The 19,196-nt window shown below is 46.9% G+C and overlaps 2 protein-coding genes across 2 annotated transcripts in view; one reads left to right on the top strand and one right to left on the bottom strand.

The window, feature by feature from the left end:
- The window catches only part of fbxo46 (F-box protein 46), an 11,576-nt gene extending 4,927 nt beyond the window's left edge, over nucleotides 1–6,649 (bottom strand). Inside the window, exon 1 of the mRNA XM_055663501.1 lies at nucleotides 6,127–6,649. The gene's annotated coding sequence lies outside the window, so the exon portion shown is untranslated. The remainder of the gene's footprint in view (nucleotides 1–6,126) is intronic.
- An 8,313-nt stretch (nucleotides 6,650–14,962) lies between these two features.
- On the top strand, nucleotides 14,963–17,159 carry LOC129714090 (nanos homolog 2-like). Its single transcript, XM_055663556.1, has one exon. It carries the CDS (start codon nucleotides 14,997–14,999, stop codon nucleotides 15,528–15,530), a length of 534 nt encoding a protein of 177 aa, XP_055519531.1. The 5' UTR covers nucleotides 14,963–14,996; the 3' UTR covers nucleotides 15,531–17,159.
- The last annotated feature ends 2,037 nt before the right edge of the window (nucleotides 17,160–19,196 follow it).

Genomic DNA, 19,196 nt, shown 5'->3' on the forward strand with positions numbered 1-19,196 from the left:
GACCACAGCTCTACAGGGCAAGCTGACCTGGTTACGTGCAGTAGATTAGCGGGCAATTGGATTTGCTGGTAGTGTTACAACGGTTAAAGAGGTTTGCATGTAGCCGGCATTGCAGGAGATGACAGATGCATTTGGCATTCTAGTCCGCACAGCTCCTGAATTATAAAACAACCTCGTATCAATGTTGCCACTCAATGAGCCACCAAAGAAATATGACCTGTAAAACTGGCACATTCACAGCATGCACAGTATCCCAGAGTAGGGGAATCCAGAACCAGAGGACATAGGTTTAAGGTGAGGGGGGAAAGATTTAATAGGAATATGAGGGGTAACTTTTTCACACAAAGGGTGGTGGGTGCATGGAACGAGCTGCCGGAGGAGGTAGTTGGGGCTGGGACTATCACAATTTTCAACAACTAAGTTACAGAGGTAGGTTGAATAAGTTAGGTCTTTATTCTCTGGAGCGCAGAAGGTTAAGGAGGGACTTGATAGAGGACTTTAAAATGATGAGAGGGATAGACAGAGTTGATGTGGACAAGCTTTTCCATTTGAGAATAGGGAAGATTCAAACAAGAGGACATGACTTCAGAATTAAGGGACAGAAGTTTAGGGGTAATATGAGGGGGAACTTCTTTACTCAGAGAGTAGTAGCGGTGTGGAATGAGCTTCCAGTGGAAGTGGTGGAGGCAGGTTCGTTGGTATCATTTAAAAATAAATTGGATAGGCATATGGATGAGAAGGGAGTGGAGGGTTACGGTATGAGTGCAGGCAGGTGGGACTAAGGGGAAAAAAAATGTGTTCGGCACGGACTTGTAGGGCCGAGATGGCCTGTTTCCGTGCTGTAATTGTTATATGGTTATATAATGTTTAAGAAACATTTGGATAGGTACATGGATAGGACAGGTTTAGAGAGATATGGGCCAAATGTGGGCAGGCGGGACGTGTAGATGGGGCATGTTGGTCAGCATGGGTAAGTTGGGCCAAAGGGCCTGTTTCACGCTGTATCACTCTATTTGCCAGTGTGGTGATTCCGACACGCTTCATGTTGCTCATACTGTTCGTTGTTCACAAGGTCTTAAGTCATAGTAGGCCATTCGGCCCATCAAGGCTGCTCTGTCATTCAATCATGGCTGATCTATCTTTCCCTCTCAACCCCATTCTCCTGCCTTCTCCTCATAACCCCCGACACCCGTACCAATCAGGTATTGTCAATCTCCGCCGAAAGAATATCCCTTGACTTGGCCTCCACAGCCGTCTGTGGCAATGAATTCCACAGATTCACCGCCAACTGGCTAAAGAGATTCCTCCTCACCTCCTTTTCAAAGTTACATCATTTTATCCTGAGGCTATGCAATCTGGTTCGAGACTCTCCCACTCATTTTTAATTTTGTTTTCGAGATACAGCGCGGAAACAGGCCCTTCGGCCCAGCGAGTCCGTGCCGACCAGCGATCCCCGCACACTAACACTATCCTACGCACACTAGGAACAATTTACACTCACACCAAGCCAATTAGCCTACAAACCTGCACGTCTTTGGAGTGTGGGAGGAAACTGAAGATCTCGGAGAAAACCCACGTAGGTCACGGGGAGAACGTGCAAACTCCGTACAGACAGCAGCGGTAGTCGGGATCGAACCTAGGTCTCTGGTGCTGCGAGGCTGCAACTCTAACGCTGCGCCACCTTGCCGCAAAGTGCAAACACCTTCTCCACATCCGCTCTATCCATGTCTTCTTGACTCTTATACTCAATGCCCCTAGGAATCAGAAGCACCACACTGTTATAGGTTTCAGTTCTCACTATGGTCTATGAAAGATTGATGGACAGGACTTAAAGTTTGATGGACTGCCTGGGAAGTTTGATGGACTGACTGGGAAGTTTGATGGACTGACTGGGAAGTTTGATGGACTGACTGGGAAGTTTGATGGACTGACTGGGAAGTTTGATGGACTGACTGGGAAGTTTGATGGACTGACTGGGAAGTTTGATGGACTGACTGGGAAGTTTGATGGACTGACTGGGAAGGTTGATGGACTTCCCACAGGGTTGGCACGGTGGCACAGCTGCTGCCTCACAGCGCCAGAGACCTGGGTTCGATCCTGACCGCGGGTGCTGTCAGTGTGTCTGGGGTTTGCACGTTCTCCCCGTGAACTGCGTGGGTTTTCTCCGGGTGCTCCGGTTTCCTCCAACACTCCAAAGACGTGCGGGTTTGTAGGTTAATTGGCTTCTGTAAACTCCCCCTAGTGTGTAGAGAGTAGATGAGAAAGTGGGGTAACATAGAACTAATATGAACAGGTGATCGATGGTCGGCGTGGACTCAGTCGACTGAATGTCCTGTTTCCACGTGGTGTTTCTAAACTAAACTGAACCACTCTGCAGGCACAGAGTGCTGGAGTAACTCAGCGGGTCAGGCAGCATCTGTGGAGAACATGGATAGGTGACGTTTCACAGAGTGCTGGAGTAACTCAGCGGGTCAGGCAGCATCTGTGGAGAACATGGATAGGTGACGTTTCACAGAGTGCTGGAGTAACTCAGCGGGTGCAGCAGCATCTATGGAGCTAAGGAAATAGGCAACGTTTTGGGGCCGAAACCCATAAGGATTTCGGCCCGAAACGTTGCCTATTTCCTTAGCTCCATGGATGCTGCTGCACCATAACTCAGTGGTTCAGGCAGCATCTGTGGAGAACATGGATAGGTGACGTTTCACAGAGTGCTGGAGTAACTCAGCGGGTCAGGCAGCATCTGTGGAGAACATGGATAGGTGACGTTTCACAGAGTGCTGGAGTAACTCAGCGAGTCAGGCAGCATCTGTGGAGAACATGGATAGGTGACGTTTCACGTCAAGACCCTTGTCACGTTACTGTTTGTCATCTACATCAATGGTTTGGATGGGAACATACAGGGCAAGATTAGCATGTCTGCTGATGATACAAAATTTAGTGGTTTTGCAGATAGTGAAGATGGTTGTGAAAGATTGCAGCAGGATCTGGATCGATTGGCCAGGTGGGCAGAGGAATGGTTGATGGAATTTAATACAGAGAAGTGTGAGGGGTTCGAACAAGGGCAGGACCTACACAGTGAATGGTTGGCCTCTGGGTAGTGTTGTAGAGCAGAGGGATCTAGGAGTACAGGTGCATGGTTCCTTGAAGGTTGAGTCGCAGGTAGATAAGGTGGTCAAAAAGGCTTTTGGCACTTTGGCCTTCATCAGTCAGAGTATTGAGTATAGAAGTTGAGAGGTCATGTTGCAGTTGTATAAGACATTGGTGAGACCACATTTAGAATATTAGACAATGGACAATAGATGCAGGAGTAGGCCATTCGGCCCTTCGAGCCTGCATCGCCCCATTCAATGTGATCATGGCTGATCATCCACAATCAGTACCCCGTTCCTGCCTTCTCCCCATATCCCCTGACTCCGCTATTTTTAAGAGCCCTATCTAGCTCTCTCTTGAAAGTATCCAGAGAACTGGCCTCCACCGCCCTCTGAGACAGAGAATTCCACAGACTCACAACTCTCTGTGTGAAAAAGTGTTTCCTCATCTCCGTTCTAAATGGCTTACCCCTTATTCTTAAACTGTGTGGCCCCTGGTTCTGGACTCCCCCAACATTGGTAACATGTTTCCTGCCTCTAGCGTGTCCAAACCCTTAATAATCTTATATGTTTCACTAAGATCCAATATCCAAATTAAATACAAAACAATATTGTGTTCAGTTCTGGGCACCATGTTATAGGAAAGAGAATGTCAAGCTTGAAAGGGTTCAGAAAAGATACACAAGGATGTTGCCAGGACTAGAGGGTGTGAGCTATAGGGAGAGGTTGAGTAGGATGGATCTCTACTCCATGGAGCGCAGGAGGATGAGGGGTGATCTTAGAGAGATGTTTAAGATCATTAGAGGAATAGATTGGGCACAGTCTTTTGCCCAGAGTAGGGGAATCGAGGACCAGAGGACATAGGTTCAAGGTGAAGGGGAAAAGATTTAATAGGAATCCGAGGGGTAACTTTTTGACCAAAATGTGGTGGGTGTATGGAACGGGCTGTCAGAGGAGGTAGTTGAGGCTGGGACTATCCCCCCGTTTAAGAAACAGTTAGACAGGTACATGGATAGGACAGGTTTGGAGAGATATGGACCAAGCGCAGGCAAGTGGGACTAGTGTAGATAGAAACATAGAAATTAGGTGCAGGAGTAGAGGCCATTCGGCCCTTCGAGCCTGCACCATTCGCCATTCAATATGATCATGGCTGATCATCCAACTCAGTATCCCGTACCTGCCTTCTCTCCATACCCCCTGATCCCCTTAGCCACAAGGGCCACATCTAACTCCCTCTTAAATATAGCCAATGAACTGTGGCCTCAACTACCCTCTGTGGCAGAGAATTCCACAGATTCACCACTCTCTGTGTGAAAAAAGTCCTTCTCATCTCGGTTTTAAAGGATTTCCCCCTTATCCTTAATAGATGGGACATTGTTGGCCAGTGTGGGCGAGTTGGGCTGAAGGGCCTGTTTCCACACTGGATCACACTACGACCCCTCTCGGAGGGAGTGACCTCTGTTGGTTTGGCAAAACGGATAATCCAGACTCTGGAAGCAAAGATACTGCAAGATCGGTGGTGGGCCTGCTGTATGTTTACATATTCTGTTGTGCTGCTGCAAGGAAAGATTTCATTGCTCCGTCTCGGGACATATGACAATAAAACAGTCTTCACTCTTGTCGAGATACTGACAGAGGCGGAGAGGAATAACACACCTGCTTTACCATTAGGAGCTGCCCTGGGCCTGCGAGGTTTAGTTTTAGGAACATCACCCATTCCTTCTCTCCAGAGATGCTGCCTGTCCTGCTGAGTTACTCCAGTGTTCTGTGTCTACCTGAGGTTTAGTTTTACTTTCGTTCAGACGGAAACAGGCCCTTCGGCCCACCGAGTCCGCGCCGACCAGCGATCCCCGCACACTGTGACACTATCCTACACACACACGCAATCTTCACATTTACACCAAGCCGATTAACCTAGAAACCTGCACGTCTTTGGAGTGTGGGATGAAACCGGAGCGCCCGGAGAAAACCCACGCGGTCAAGGAGAGAACGTACAAACTCTGTACAGACAGCACCTGTAGTCAGGATCGAACCCGGGTCTCTGGCGCTTTGAGGCAGCAACTCTACCCGCTGTGTCACATAGAAACATAGAAATTAGGTGCAGGAGTAGGCCATTCGGCCCTTCGAGCCTGCACCGCCATTCAATATGATCATGGCTGATCATCCAACTCAGTATCCCGTACCTGCCTTCTCTCCATACCCCCTGATCCCCTTAGCCACAAGGGCCACATCTAACTCCCTCTTAAATATAGCCAATGAAGTGGCCTCAACTACCCTCTGTGGCAGAGAGTTCCAGAGATTCACCACTCTCTGCGTGAAAAAAGTTCTTCTCATCTCGGTTTTAAAGGATTTCCCCCTTATCCTTAAGCTGTGAACCATGTCTCCCAGAAACTCAAGGGGAGGTAATGTCATTGCAATGTTTTTAAAGCATGCCATCCTCTTCCACCACCTCCCTCCCTCCCTCCCCCCTCCGCTGTTGGTCCTGATGTTGTCATCACCCTTTATTGATCCATGATTATTCCTGGAGTGTAAGGGGCCATCTTACAATGACAGGCCGGCCGCACAACACAGTAATGCCTCAGCTAGATAGAGCCTGCCACAGACACCAGCGGCTGTCTCTGTGTTTCCCTGTCACCCTAGTGAAACCACATCCAACCCCCCCTCCCCAAACACCAGCTAATCCCAGCCTGTTCCACCCCCTCTCCCCCAGTGAGAAATGTATCTTCAGTTGAGTTAAACCTGAACAGGGAGGAACTGCAGATGCTGGTTTCAACACAAGACAAGATACAAAATGCTGGAGTAACTCAGCGAGACACAGAATGGGTGGAGGCCCTTCTGCAGACAAGTCTGTACAAGTGTCACCCATTCCTTCTCTCCAGAAATGCCGCCTGAGTTACTCCAGCATTCTGTGTCTTATCTCGGGTTACAAACCAGCATCTGCAGTTCCTTCCCGCAGAGCTAATATATCATCTGCTCGCAGCTGAGCGGGGACTGAGCTGGTTAAAGTCGACATTAGTGCCCCCAACCCCAGTCTCACCTTCATCACAAAGGAACAGTCAGCAGAGTGTGGCGGCTTCTCAGTCCGGGGCTGCTGCTAAGTCTAGTCCTCTGCTCTGCCATGCGATTGCAGGCCCGGGAGGTGGGACAGTCCTGGAGTCGGGCACACACACACACACTCACTCTCACACGCTCAGATCAACACAGGGAGGGGTCTGTCTCTCGCTCGCTGCCTCCCTCTGCGGCGCTGTGTTTCACCACCTCCTCAGCAGAGGTGCATGTGTCTCCAGGGCAGGCTCAGGCGCTTTTTGCAAAATCCTCCGGCCTTAACAACATCTGCAAAGCTAAACGAGGAAGGCCATTTGTTGACAGACACTTGCGAGGCTGCGAGAGCGTATCATGACACAGTATTCACGGCATGCCTATATATGGATGGAGGGATTACTCTGGCCTGGTGAGACAGAGTGGACTGCAGCTCTCCACTCTGCACTGTAGAGTCAGCTCTGCTCCAAACAGCCAGCCAGCCAGCGTTAATTAACTCATTGCACACTTCACTCACCTGTTCCTCAGAAGCAAAGACACTACTAGATCCTCTGCTCCAAAAGACAAACACAAAAAACTGGAGTAACTCAGCGGGAGAGACAGCATCTCTGGAGAGAAGGAATGGGAGACTCGAGACTCTTTCAGTTCTAACCAGTCAGCAGAAAGACAACACCTATTTCCTTCGCTCCATAGATGCTGCTGCACCCGCTGAGTTTCTGCAGCATTTTTGTGTACCAGCAGAAAGACAATACATGATTACAATCAATCAGGCTGAAGAAGGGTTTCGGCCTGAAACGTTGCCTATTTCCCGAGGGTCTCAACCCGAAACGTTGCCTATTTCCTTCGCTCCATAGATGCTGCTGCACCCACTGAGTTTCTCCAGCATTTTTGTCTACCTACGATTTTCCAGAATCTGCAGTTCCTTCTGATACAATCAATCAGGTATTCTTCAGGTCTTTCAGTCTGAAGAAGGGTCTCGACCAGAAACGTCACCCATTCCTTCTCTCCAGAGATGCTGCCTGTCCAGCTGAGTTACTCCAGCATTTTGTGTCTATCTTCGGTTTAAACCTGCATCTGCAGTTCCTTCTTCCCACACACCTGTTACCCCTCCTATTCAATAACAACATAAATAACCTGCTGACCCAAGCAATATGTGTCTGAAGGAACTGCAGATACAAGAGTCTCGACCCGAAACGTCACCCATTCCTTCTCTCCAGAGATGCTGCCTGACCCGCTGAGTTACTCCAGTATTTTGTGTCTATCTATGGTTATATATCCTATTCAATAAAACCAAAAATACACTACAAGTTACCAGGAATAGATCGGTTAAAGGCACAGTCTTTTATATAAACCAGCATCTGCAGTCTACACAGATGCTGCCTGACCCGCTGAGTTACTCTAGCACTCTGTGTCTATCTGCAGTTGTAGATTCATAGTCACATATTACCATTGCAGACGCTCAGGCGTCTCTGGTTTCAGAACATAGAACATACAACAGTACAGCACAGGAACTGGCCCTTCGGCCCACAATGTCCGTGCTGTAAATGACACTGAGTTAAACTAATCTCTGCCTGCACGTGATCCATATCCCTCCATCCCCTGCACATCCCAGCTCTTCCCAGCTGTTATCAGGCAACTGAATCATCCTATCAAGAACTAGAGTGTGGTCCTGAACTACTATCTAACTCATTGGCGATCCTCGGACTATCTTTGATCGGCCTTTACTGGACTTTATCTTGCACTAAATGTTATTAGTAGGGGAATTGAGAACCAGGGGGCTTAGGTTTAAAATGAAGGGGGAACGATTTTATAGGAACGTGAAGGACTGATTGTGGATGATCAGCCATGATCATATTGAATGGTTGTGTTGGCTCGAAGGGCCGAATGGCCTACTCCTGCACCTATTTTCTATGTAAGTTTATTCACACAAAGAGTGGTGGGTGTCTGGAACAAGCTGCCGGAGGAGGTAGTTGAGGCTGGTACAATCGCAACGTTTAAGAAACATTTAGGCAGTACATGGATAGGATAGGTTTGAAGGGATCAGGGCAGGTAGGTTGGGCTAGTGTAGATGGGGCAGGTTGGTCGGTGTGGGCAAGTTGGGCCTGTTTCCACACTGTATCACTCTATGATGCTATGATTCTAATCGTTTGCGATCCCTGGTCATGTCAGTGTTTACTATGTGTGGCTGGGTGTGAGGAAGTATTTACAATGAGCGTCTGGGAGTTTGCCAGTATATACAGGAGGGCTGTCCCTCTGGGATGTGGGCCAGTGAGATTGTTTCCCTCAGAGAGTGTACTAACCAGCATCTACAGTTCCTTCCTCTAGACAGTCTCCAATTATTCCACAGTCCAAGAACACCAAAATAAACCTTCCAGAAACAAGGAACTGCAGATGCTGGTTTACAACAAAACAACAACAAAAAAGACACAAAGTGCTGGAGTAACTGGACTCCAGAATCAAGAACCAGAGGACATGGGTTTAAGGTGAGGGGGGAAAGATTTAATATGAATCTGAGGGGCAAATTCTTAATACAAAAAGTGGTAGGTATATGGAACGAGCTGTCAGAGGAGGTAGTTGAGGCAGGTACCATCATAACATCCAAAACACATTTGAACAGAAGAAGGGTTGGTGTGGGACCCGAAACATCACCCATTCCTTCTCTCAAGTGATGCTGTCTGTCCCACTGAGTTACTCCAGCTTTTTGTGTCTATGGACAGGTACATAGAGAGGATAGGATAGGTTTGGGGTCTCGACCCAAAACGCCACCATTCCTTCTCTCTGGAAATGCTGCCTGACCCGCTGAGTTACTCCAGCATTTTGTGTCTTTCTTCAGTGTAACCCAGCATCTGCAGATCCTTCCTACACAATAGAGTAGGTGTAGTGATATGTGGGCCAAACTGGCAGGAGGGATCATGGCAAATGGGCTATTTCAGTCAACATAGGCAAGTTGGCCCGAAGGATCTGTTTCCAATTCAGCGGGTCAGGTGTCATCTCCAAGGAACCATGAATCTGACGAAGAGTCTCCTGAAACATTCTTAAGGGGTTGGACAGGCTAGATGTAGGAAGATTGCTCCCGATGTTGGGGAAGTCCAGGACAAGGGGTCACAGCTTAAGGATAAGGGGGAAATCCTTTAAAAACGAGATGAGAAGAACTTTTTTCACACAGAGAGTGGTGAATCTCTGGAACTCTCTGCCGCAGAGGGTAGTCGAGGCCACAGTTCATTGGCTATATTTAAGAGGGAGTTAGATGTGGCCCTTGTGGCTAAGGGGATCAGAGGGTATGGAGAGAAGGCAGGTACGGGATACTGAGTTGGATGATCAGCCATGATCATATTGAATGGCGGTGCAGGCTCGAAGGGCCGAATGGCCTACTCCTGCACCTAATTTCTATGTTTCTATGTTTCTATCTACACTAGTCCCACTTGCCTGCGCTTGGTCCATATCCCTCCAAACCTGTCCTATCCATGTACCTGTCTAACTGTTTCTTAAACGGTGGGATAGTCCTCTGACAGCCCGTTCCATACACCCACCACCATGATCATATTGAATGGCGGTGCAGGCTCGAAGGGCCGAATGGCCTCTACTCCTGCACCTATTGTTTATGTTTCTATCACCTAAACATGTTCTTTACGTTTCCACTGTTGGGAGAGTCTAGGACCAGCGGACACAGCCTCAGAATTAAAGGGCACTCTTTTAGAAAGGAGGTGAGGAGGAACTTCCTTAGACAGAGAGTAGTTAATCTGTGGAACTCATTGCCACAGAGGGCTGTGGAGGCCAAGTCAGTGGGTATTTTTAAGGCAGAGATAGAAAAATTATTGATTAGAACAGGTGTCAAGGTTTGTGGGGAGGAGGCAGGAAAATGGGATTAGGTGGCAGAGAACAGTCATGGTTGAATGGTGGTGTGGTCTCGATGGGCCGAATGGCCTAATTCTACTATAATTTGTGAACTTGGAACCTGGCTCATTCTAGACCTCCAGCACTGTGTGTCTTTTTTTTTTGGCAAACCAGCATCTGCAGTTCCTTGTTTCCCCATGATACTTCAGCGGCTACTGACTGCTGCAAGAAGCTCAGTCTCAGGTTACAGTTGGCTCAGACATCCTGGGGAGATTTTCATCTCAAAGAACCAACCAAACAGGTAATAAAATTAATCCATGCAAAAACATCTTAAAATGCAAAGTCACACAAGTTGCAATATTATTTTCATAGCACACAACTCCAGATATCCATGTAAGTGACTTTAATGTTGGTGTCCTGGCCTTGCCTGCAGTCCTAGTGTGGTGTGACCCATTGCCCAGATGTACAGGTGAGGTGCACAGGTGAGGTGTTACAGGTGAGGTGCAGAGGTGAGGTGTAGAGGTGAGGTGTTACAGGTGAGATGCGCAGATGAGATGCACAGGTGAGGTGTACAGGTGAGATGCACAGGTGAGATGCACAGGTGAGATGCACAAGTGAGGTGCGCAGGTGAGGTGTTACAGGTGAGGTGTTACAGGTGAGGTGTTACCTGTTCTCTTGTCCTGCCTCTCGCCTCCATTCAGGCCATTTAATCCCACTTCCGGGAGATGTACATCAGGACTTAAGAAGTTAGGCGGGCCCAAACACAATGCCCTCTGGGGATCGTAGCTCAATATCGCAGTGACTTCTGGGGATTGTAGTACGAAGGGGCTGCAGATGTTGGTTTAAACCAAAGATACTATTGGTTTAAACTGAAGATGGACACAAAACGCTGGAGTATCTCAGCGGGTCGGGCAGCACCTGTGGAGAACATGGATAGGTGACGTTTCACAGAGTGCTGGAGTAACTCAGCGGGTGCAGCAGCATCTGTGGAGAACATGGATAGGTGACGTTTCACAGAGTGCTGGAGTAACTCAGCGGGTCAGGCAGCATCTGTGGAGAACATGGATAGGTGACGTTTCACAGAGTGCTGGAGTAACTCAGTGGGTCAGGCAGCAGCATCTGTGGAGAACATGGATAGGTGACGTTCCTGAAGAAAACGATGGAAGAAATCCCTCCTCATCTCCTCATATAGCAGTCTGAAGAAGAGTCTCAAACCAAAACATCACCCATTCCTTCTCTCCAGAGATGCTGCCTGACCCGCTGAGTTACTCCAGCGTTTTGTGTCTTCGGTATAAAACAGCATCTGCAGTTCCTTCCTACACACATATATACATATACATATATATGTATATATCACACTAAACTTTTTTTCTCGGTTATTATCTTGTTTTCACACAGAGAGTGGTGAATCTCTGGAATTCTCTGCCACAGAAGGTAGTTGAGGCCACACAGTTCATTGGCTATATTTAAGTGGGAATTAGATGTGGCCCTTGTGGCTAAAGAGATCAGGGGGTATGGAGAGAAGGCAGGGATGGGATACTGAGTTGGATGATCAGCCATAATCATATTGAATGGCGGTGCAGGCTCGAAGGGCCGAATGGCCTCTACTCCTGCACCTCTTGTCTATGTTTCTACGTTTACAGTGTACTATGTTTACATATTGTGTTGTGCTGCAGCCAGTAAGAATGTCATTGTTCTATCTGGGACACATGACAATAAAACACTCCGGACTCTTGAAAACATCTCGCCTTCTGACCTCGTGATAGAAGCAAGGTCCTTATTGAAGTAACTAAATATAGTAGACACACATACACTGCCTTGTACAACTGCATTCACGAGCCGACTTGTTGAAATAACACCTACCAACGAAGTAAGGTACTTATATTTTGGTAAAATAATTAACCTTTGTAAGTTAAATTATCTTAAAGCATGTCAATCTTTGCAAACATAATTTCCAAGGCAGAGCAGACTGGTGCAATTTAAGTAATTACTTAATAACATTAACAGTATTTAAAGTGTAAATATATAGATTGCATATGGTTGGGGTGATAGATTTAATTGTTTTTAATGACAAATTCCTGTGATCTCAATCTAATGGTAAATGCTATGTGGTTTGAAATTATTTTAATGGTTCTCGTTTTATCATTAAAATCTCCTCCGAACGTGTGAGATGATGGAAAGGTTGTTAGTGCAAAAGCAACGCAGATATCAAAGAATTAGCGCAGACAATGTAAAGAAACAATGTATATGGACTTCCCCAGGGACTGGTGGGCTGGAGCCAGTCTGTCTGCAAAGTCCAACTGATCTTTCTCAATCTAAGTCCAGAGTCCCAGTCTCCGCCAATAAATACAGCCTAACCTTTCTGTGTGTGGGTGGGAGTGTTTGCTCTGCAATTTTAGTCTGCAGCCTTAAAGTGACCCCCACCTACCGATCTGAAGGGCCAAGAGCGTTTCATTGTCAACTGGGTAAGAAGGAACTGCAGATGCTGGTTTACACAGAAGATAGACAGAGTGCTGGAGTAACTCAGCGGGTCAGGCAGCAGCATCTCTGGTGAGAAAGAATTAGTGGTGTTTCAGGTCGAGGCCCTTCTTCACAGGGGTCACAGCTTAAGGATAAGGGGGAAATCCTTTAAAACCGAGATGAGAAGAACTTTTTTTACACAGAGAGTGGTGAATCTGTGGAACTCTCTGCCACAGAGGGTAGTTGAGGCCAGTTCATTGGCTATATTTAAGAGGGAGTTAGATGTGGCCCTTGTGGCTAAGGGGATCAGGGGGTATGGAGAGAAGGCAGGTACGGGATACTGAGTTGGATGATCAGTCATGATCATATTGAATGGCGAATGGTGCAGGCTCGAAGGGCCGAATGGCCTACTCCTGCACCTAATTTCTATGTTTCAGTTACTCCAGCTTTTTATGTCTATTTTCGGTTTAAATCAGCATCTGCAGTTCCTTCCCACACCAGGAAATTCCTACTGTGTAGGAAGGAACTGCAGATGCTGGTTTACACCGAAGATAGACACAACATGCTGGAGTAACTCAGCGGGTTAGGCAGCATCTCTGGAGAAAAAGGAATAGGTGAAATTTCGGGTCGAGATCCTCCTTCAGACTGAGTCAGGGGAGAGGGAAACAAGAGATCAAGTCAGGGACCAATAAATTCCTATTTACAGCAGCATTTAACACAGGCATGTATTTATATGCAACACACATACACACACACACATGGTGGCACAGTGCTGCAGATGGTAACCTCACTTTGCAAGATTCTATACAAGATTCCAGCATCTGCAGTTCCTTTGTGTCTCCCTTTAAACCTTTCCCATCCATGTACCAGTCCAAAGTCCTTTCAATGTTACCAGCCAATGTCCCAGCCTCAACTACCTCCATACACCCATCACCCTCTGTGTGAAAAACGCCTCTCAAGTACCTATTGAATATTTTGTCAATTCACAAATTTTTTTGCTTAGTTTATTTGAGAGATACAGACCCTTCGGCCCGTCGAGTCCGTGCTGGCCGGTAATCCCTGCACACTAACACTATCCTATAAAGTATCTGTTATTGTCATTCAGACATTTCAGTCTGAACAAAATTGCAGACATAACATAGAATAAAATAACAAAACACATAATGAACACAGTTTAACATCCACCACAGGGAGTTCTACACACACAAGGGACAATTTACCTACAAACCTGTCTGAAGACGGGTCCCGACATGAAACGTCACCTATCCATGTTCTACACAGATGCTGCCTGACCCGCTGAGTTACTCCAGCACTCTGAAATGTCACCTATCCATGTTCTCCACAGATGCTGCCTGACCCGCTGAGTTATGGTGCAGCAGCATCTATGGAGCTAAGGAAATAGGCAACGTTTAAGGCCAAAACACTTCTGGCAATAGGCAACGTTTCGGGCCGAAACCCAGAAGGGTTTTGGCCCGAAACGTTGCCTATTTCCTTAGCTCCATAGATGCTGCCTGACCCGCTGAGTTACTCCAGCACTCTGTGAAACGTCACCTATCCATGTTCTCCACAGATGCTGCCTGACCCGCTGAGTTACTCCAGCACTCTGTGAAACGTCACCTATCCATGTTCTCCACAGATGCTGCCTGACCCGCTGAGTTACTCCAGCACTCTGTGAAACGTCACCTATCCATGTTCTCCACAGATGCTGCTGACCCACTGAGTTACTCCAGCACTCTGTGTCTTTTGTTAACAAACGGGATTACATTGTTTTGAACACTAGTCTCCACAACTCTCCACCTAACACACACATACATATATAGAAACATGGAAAACAGGTGCACGAGTTGGGCCATTCGGCCCTTCGAGCCAGCACCGCCATTCAATATGATCATGGCTGATCATCCAAACCCCATTCCTGCTTTTTTCCCCAATATACCTTGATTCCATTAGTCCACAGAGCTAAATCTAACTCTCTCTTGAAAACATCCAGTGAATTGGCCTCCACTGACTTCTGTGGAAGAGAATTCCACAGATTCACACACACACACATACATATACATACCTATATACACACGTATATATATACTCAGACATGCATAATATATACACACACACATCTATATACATAAACATATATACACTCGCAGACACACAAACATATATACACAAGCACATATATATATATATATACACACACACATGTATAATACATATATATATAAAATATACAGGTGTATATATATATATATATATATACATACACAGATACATGCATGTACACACACTGACACCTGCAAGGGGGGGAGAATGCACTTCATTGCAAAGTCGATCTTGCAGCCAGCATTCACTCAAAGAAACAAGAAAGAGAGCAAAATAAACAAGGCGACTGTGTGGAGCTGTTAATGACCTGGTTGGATGCAGTGAGTGATGGGGAAGGGGGGGGGGAGGAGTGTAAAGTGGCTGCAACCTGTGTGACTGCCTGCAAGAGCAGATGACAAGTGGTCTTTAAATTTAAAATGCTCTTGTTATTTCAGTGCCCCTCCCCTCTCTCCCCCCCCTCCTCCTCTCCCTTTAATGGGTTGTGGCCAGGAGATGAGGTACACTGTGGTTCTGGGCGTTGAAGTGGATGGTACCATGGAGAGGATTGTTCCCAGGTTTGCTTTGGGAACCCAGGAGTTTGACATCTGGAAGGACTACCTGCAGCTGTCACTGAAGGTGGAGGAGTTGTGTCGGCCTGGGCTGGACGGTAGCGAGCCAGCGGATGTGCCCGCCGCTCCCGCTCCCCTCTCCGCTGGCACCGTACGCCCGCGGCTGGTGTCGTCGTCCAGCGAGTCGCCGCCCGACTGTGACGGTCCCGGCAAGAACGCGGGCAGCATCTGCACCTTCTGCAAGCACAACGGCGAGTCACGCAAGGTGTACACCTCGCACATGCTGAAGACCGATGGCGGGAGGGTGGTGTGCCCGATACTTCGCAACTACGTTTGCCCGCTGTGCCAAGCCACGGGCGACTCTGCGCACACCCTGAAGTATTGCTGCTTCAACCCCGACAAACAATCTCTCTACCGCAACCACGGGCGTAACTCAGTGGGCAAGAAGTCACGTCGCTGACTGGCCAGCCAAAATCTACCAAACGAGACCTCCTTCTAAAACTTGAAACACAGGCAGACAAACCTTGTAGATGGCCAAAGTTAACGGGACAAGCCACCTTCTTCTAAAACTTGAAACACAGGCAGAGAAACCTTGTAGATGGCCAAAGTCAATGGGACAAAACACCTTCTTCTAAAACTTGAAACACAGGCAGACAAACCTTGTAGATGGCCAAAGTTAACGGGACAAGCCACCTTCTTCTAAAACTTGAAACACAGGCAGACAAACCTTGTAGGCAGCCTAGGTCAATGGGACAAGACACCTTCTTCTAAAACTTGAAACACAGGCAGACAAACCTTGTAGATGGCCAAAGTCAACGGGACAAGATACCTTCTTCTAAAACTTGAAACACAGGCAGACAAACCTTGTTGGCAGCCTAGGTCAACTGGATAAGAGACTTTCTTCTAAAACTTGTAACAGACAAACCTTGTAGATGGCCAAAGTCAACGGGACAACACACCTTCTTCTAAAACTTGAAACACAGGTGGAAAAAAGTTGTACATGGCCAAAGCCAACCAAACCAGATTATGAAGAAGGGTCTCCACCCAAAACGTCACCCATTCCACCTCTCCAGAGATGCCGCCTGTCCCGCTGAGCTACTCCAGCATTTTGTTTCTATCTTCAAACAAGATAATTTATTTTAAAACTTGTAACGCAGGCAGAGAAGCCTTGTCGATGGCTGAAGTCAACCAGAAAGGGAGACCTTCTTCTAAAGCTTGCAACATAAGCAAGGAAGCTTTGTAGAAGGCTGGTCAACCAATCGAGAGACTTTCTTTTAAATCTTGTAAAATAAGTAAAGAGGTTTTATAGACAAAAACAGAGACTTTTCTTTTAAAACTTCTAACATAAGCATAGATGTTTTGTAGACGGCTAAAGTCAACCAAAAGGGAGACTTATCTTTTAAAACTTGTAGCATAAGCAGAGAAGTTTTGTACATAGCATTGCCGGTACATTAATGCTTAAGATGAATGGATCAGAATTGGTTTGATGTTCATTTATATTTATGATGCTGGACTGCCGACATTTTTGTTTTATTTGCCGCTTTACGGAAGTTGTACAATGTCTTGAAAAGAGTTTTATTTTTCTTGAGGAACGTTGTATATTAAAGTACGTTTTTATCTTTGTGAATTCTGCTTACTTTTTACTCTGATAGGGTCAGTGTGGCAGATGTGTAATTAGAAACAGAAACATAGAAATTAGGTGCAGGAGTAGAGGCCATTCGGCCCTTCGAGCCTGCACCGCCATTCAATATGATCATGGCTGATCATCCAACTCAGTATCCCGTACCTGCCTTCTCTCCATACCCCCTGATCCCCTTAGCCACAAGGGCCACATCTAACTCCCTCTTAAATATAGCCAATGAACTGGCCTCAACTACCCCCTGTGGCAGAGAATTCCACAGATTCACCACTCTCTGTGTGAAAAAAGTTCTTCTCATCTCGGTTTTAAAGGATTTCCCCCTTATCCTTAAGCTGTGACCCCTTGTCCTGGACTTCCCCAACATCGGGAACAATTTTCCTGCATCTAGCCTGTCCAACCCCTTAAGAATTTTGTAAGTTTCTATAAGATCCCCTCTCAATCTTCTAAATTGTGATGATGTTACCCAAAATGCAGTAAACCCTCGTTTTAATGGACCTCTTTATAATGGATTTTGGTTACATTAAACCATGCCCCACACATCTCCTTTAAATTTTGACCATCTCACCTTAAAGCACTTTGACATTTCCACTCTGCAAAAGATATGATTTCAGCTTCCTTGTCGAGAGTTTAGAGATACAGTGCGGAAACAGGCCCTTCGGCCCATCGAGTCCCCGCCGACCACACTAACACTATTCTCACTATGGTCCTCACCTACAAAACCCTCCACCACCTGCCCCCCCCCCCCATATCTCACTGACCTCCTCTCCCCCTACCAACCCTCACGGTCCCTCAGATCCACATCAGCCGGTCTCCTCTCCATCCACAAGTCCAACCTCTGCAGTTTTGGGGACAGAGTCTTCTCCAGGACAGCTCCCAGGCTCTGGAACTCCCTCCCCCAACTGATCCGCAATTCCGTGTCCCTCACCATCTTCCAGTCCCGCCTCAAGACCCATCTCTTCACCTCTCCCTATCCTTAGCCCCACGTCCCCCTCCCTTTTCATCTGTGCATTAATTGCCTCATACTGTGTTTTGTATTGAATTCTGTCTTTACTTTGTGTACTAGTCACGTCTCTACTATTTATTTCATTCCCCTTACATGTTTTTCCTCTACCTGCTAAATTTTTGTAAGGTGTCCTTGAGACTCTTGAAAGGCGCCCATAAATAAAATATTATTATTATTATTATTATTCTACACCTACTTGGGACAATTTTACATTTACCAAAAAAAACCCTACAAATTAACCTACAAACTTGTACGTCTTTGGAGTGTGGGAGGAAACTAAAGATCTCGGAGAAAACCCACGCTGGTCACGGGGAGAACGTGCAAACTCCGTACAGACAGCTCCCGCAATCGGGATCGAACCCGGGTCTCCTTCGCTGTAAGGCAGCAACTCTCCCGTGCCCGCCCTTTAAAAGTTCCTTTAAAAGTCTGAAAAAGTCTCTCGTCGTAGAGTCATGATACAGTGTGGAAACAGGTACTTCGACCCTGATGATCAGCCATGATCATATTGAATGGCGGTGCTGGCTTGAAGGGCCGAATGGCCTACTCCTGCACCTAATTTCTATGACCCAACTGGTCCTCGATTCATCTACTCTGGGCAAGAGACTCTGTGCATCTACCCAATCTATTCCTCTCATGATTTTACACACCTCAATAAGACCGGAAACATCACCCATTCCTTCTCACCAGAGATGCTGCCTGTCCTGCTGAGTTGCTCCAACATGTTGTGTCTATCTTCCCCTTAAAAGTGAGATAGGATTGATGGGCTGAATAGCCTTTTGCAGTTCTGCTCATTAATTTCTTGTGTCACAGGTTGGAACCCAGTGCATGAGTGATTTATGCAGCAACAACAACAAACTATGTTTCTTGGTCATGTCAGCCGTACAAAAACACAAATTAGTAACAAGTTTAGCAAATCCCAGATATCTGGGCAACATATACCGTGCAACAATTCCTAGCAGTGGTCATCTCCAACACCACACAACATAAGGATAAGGGGAAAATCTTTTAGGACCGAGATGAGAAAAACATTTTTCACACAGAGAGTGGTGAATCTGTGGAATTCTCTGCCACAGAAGGTAGTTGAGGCCACTGGCTATATTTAAGAGGGTGTTAGATGTGGCCCTTGTGGCTAAAGGGATCAGGGGGTATGGAGAGAAGGCAGGGAGGTGCAGGCTCGAAGGGCCGAATGGCCTACTCTTGCACCTAATTTGCATGTTTCTATCTAGAGATACAGGGAACTGCAGATGCAGGAAGTGCTGTAGTATATCAGCGGGCAGACAGCATCTAATTTAGAGATAGATTCAACATGCTGGAGTGATGGAATGGGCGACGTTTCGGGTCGAGACCTTTCTTCAGACTCGACCCGAAATGTCGCCCATTCCTTCTCTCCAGAGATGCTGCCTGACCCGCTGAGTAACTCCAGCATTTTGTGTCTACCTTCGATTTAAACCTGCATCTGCAGTTCTTTCTTACACACGGCAGGT

The sequence above is a fragment of the Leucoraja erinacea genome, chromosome 38 (genome assembly GCF_028641065.1).
Source record: "Leucoraja erinacea ecotype New England chromosome 38, Leri_hhj_1, whole genome shotgun sequence".
Classification (NCBI taxonomy): Eukaryota; Metazoa; Chordata; class Chondrichthyes; order Rajiformes; family Rajidae; genus Leucoraja; species Leucoraja erinaceus.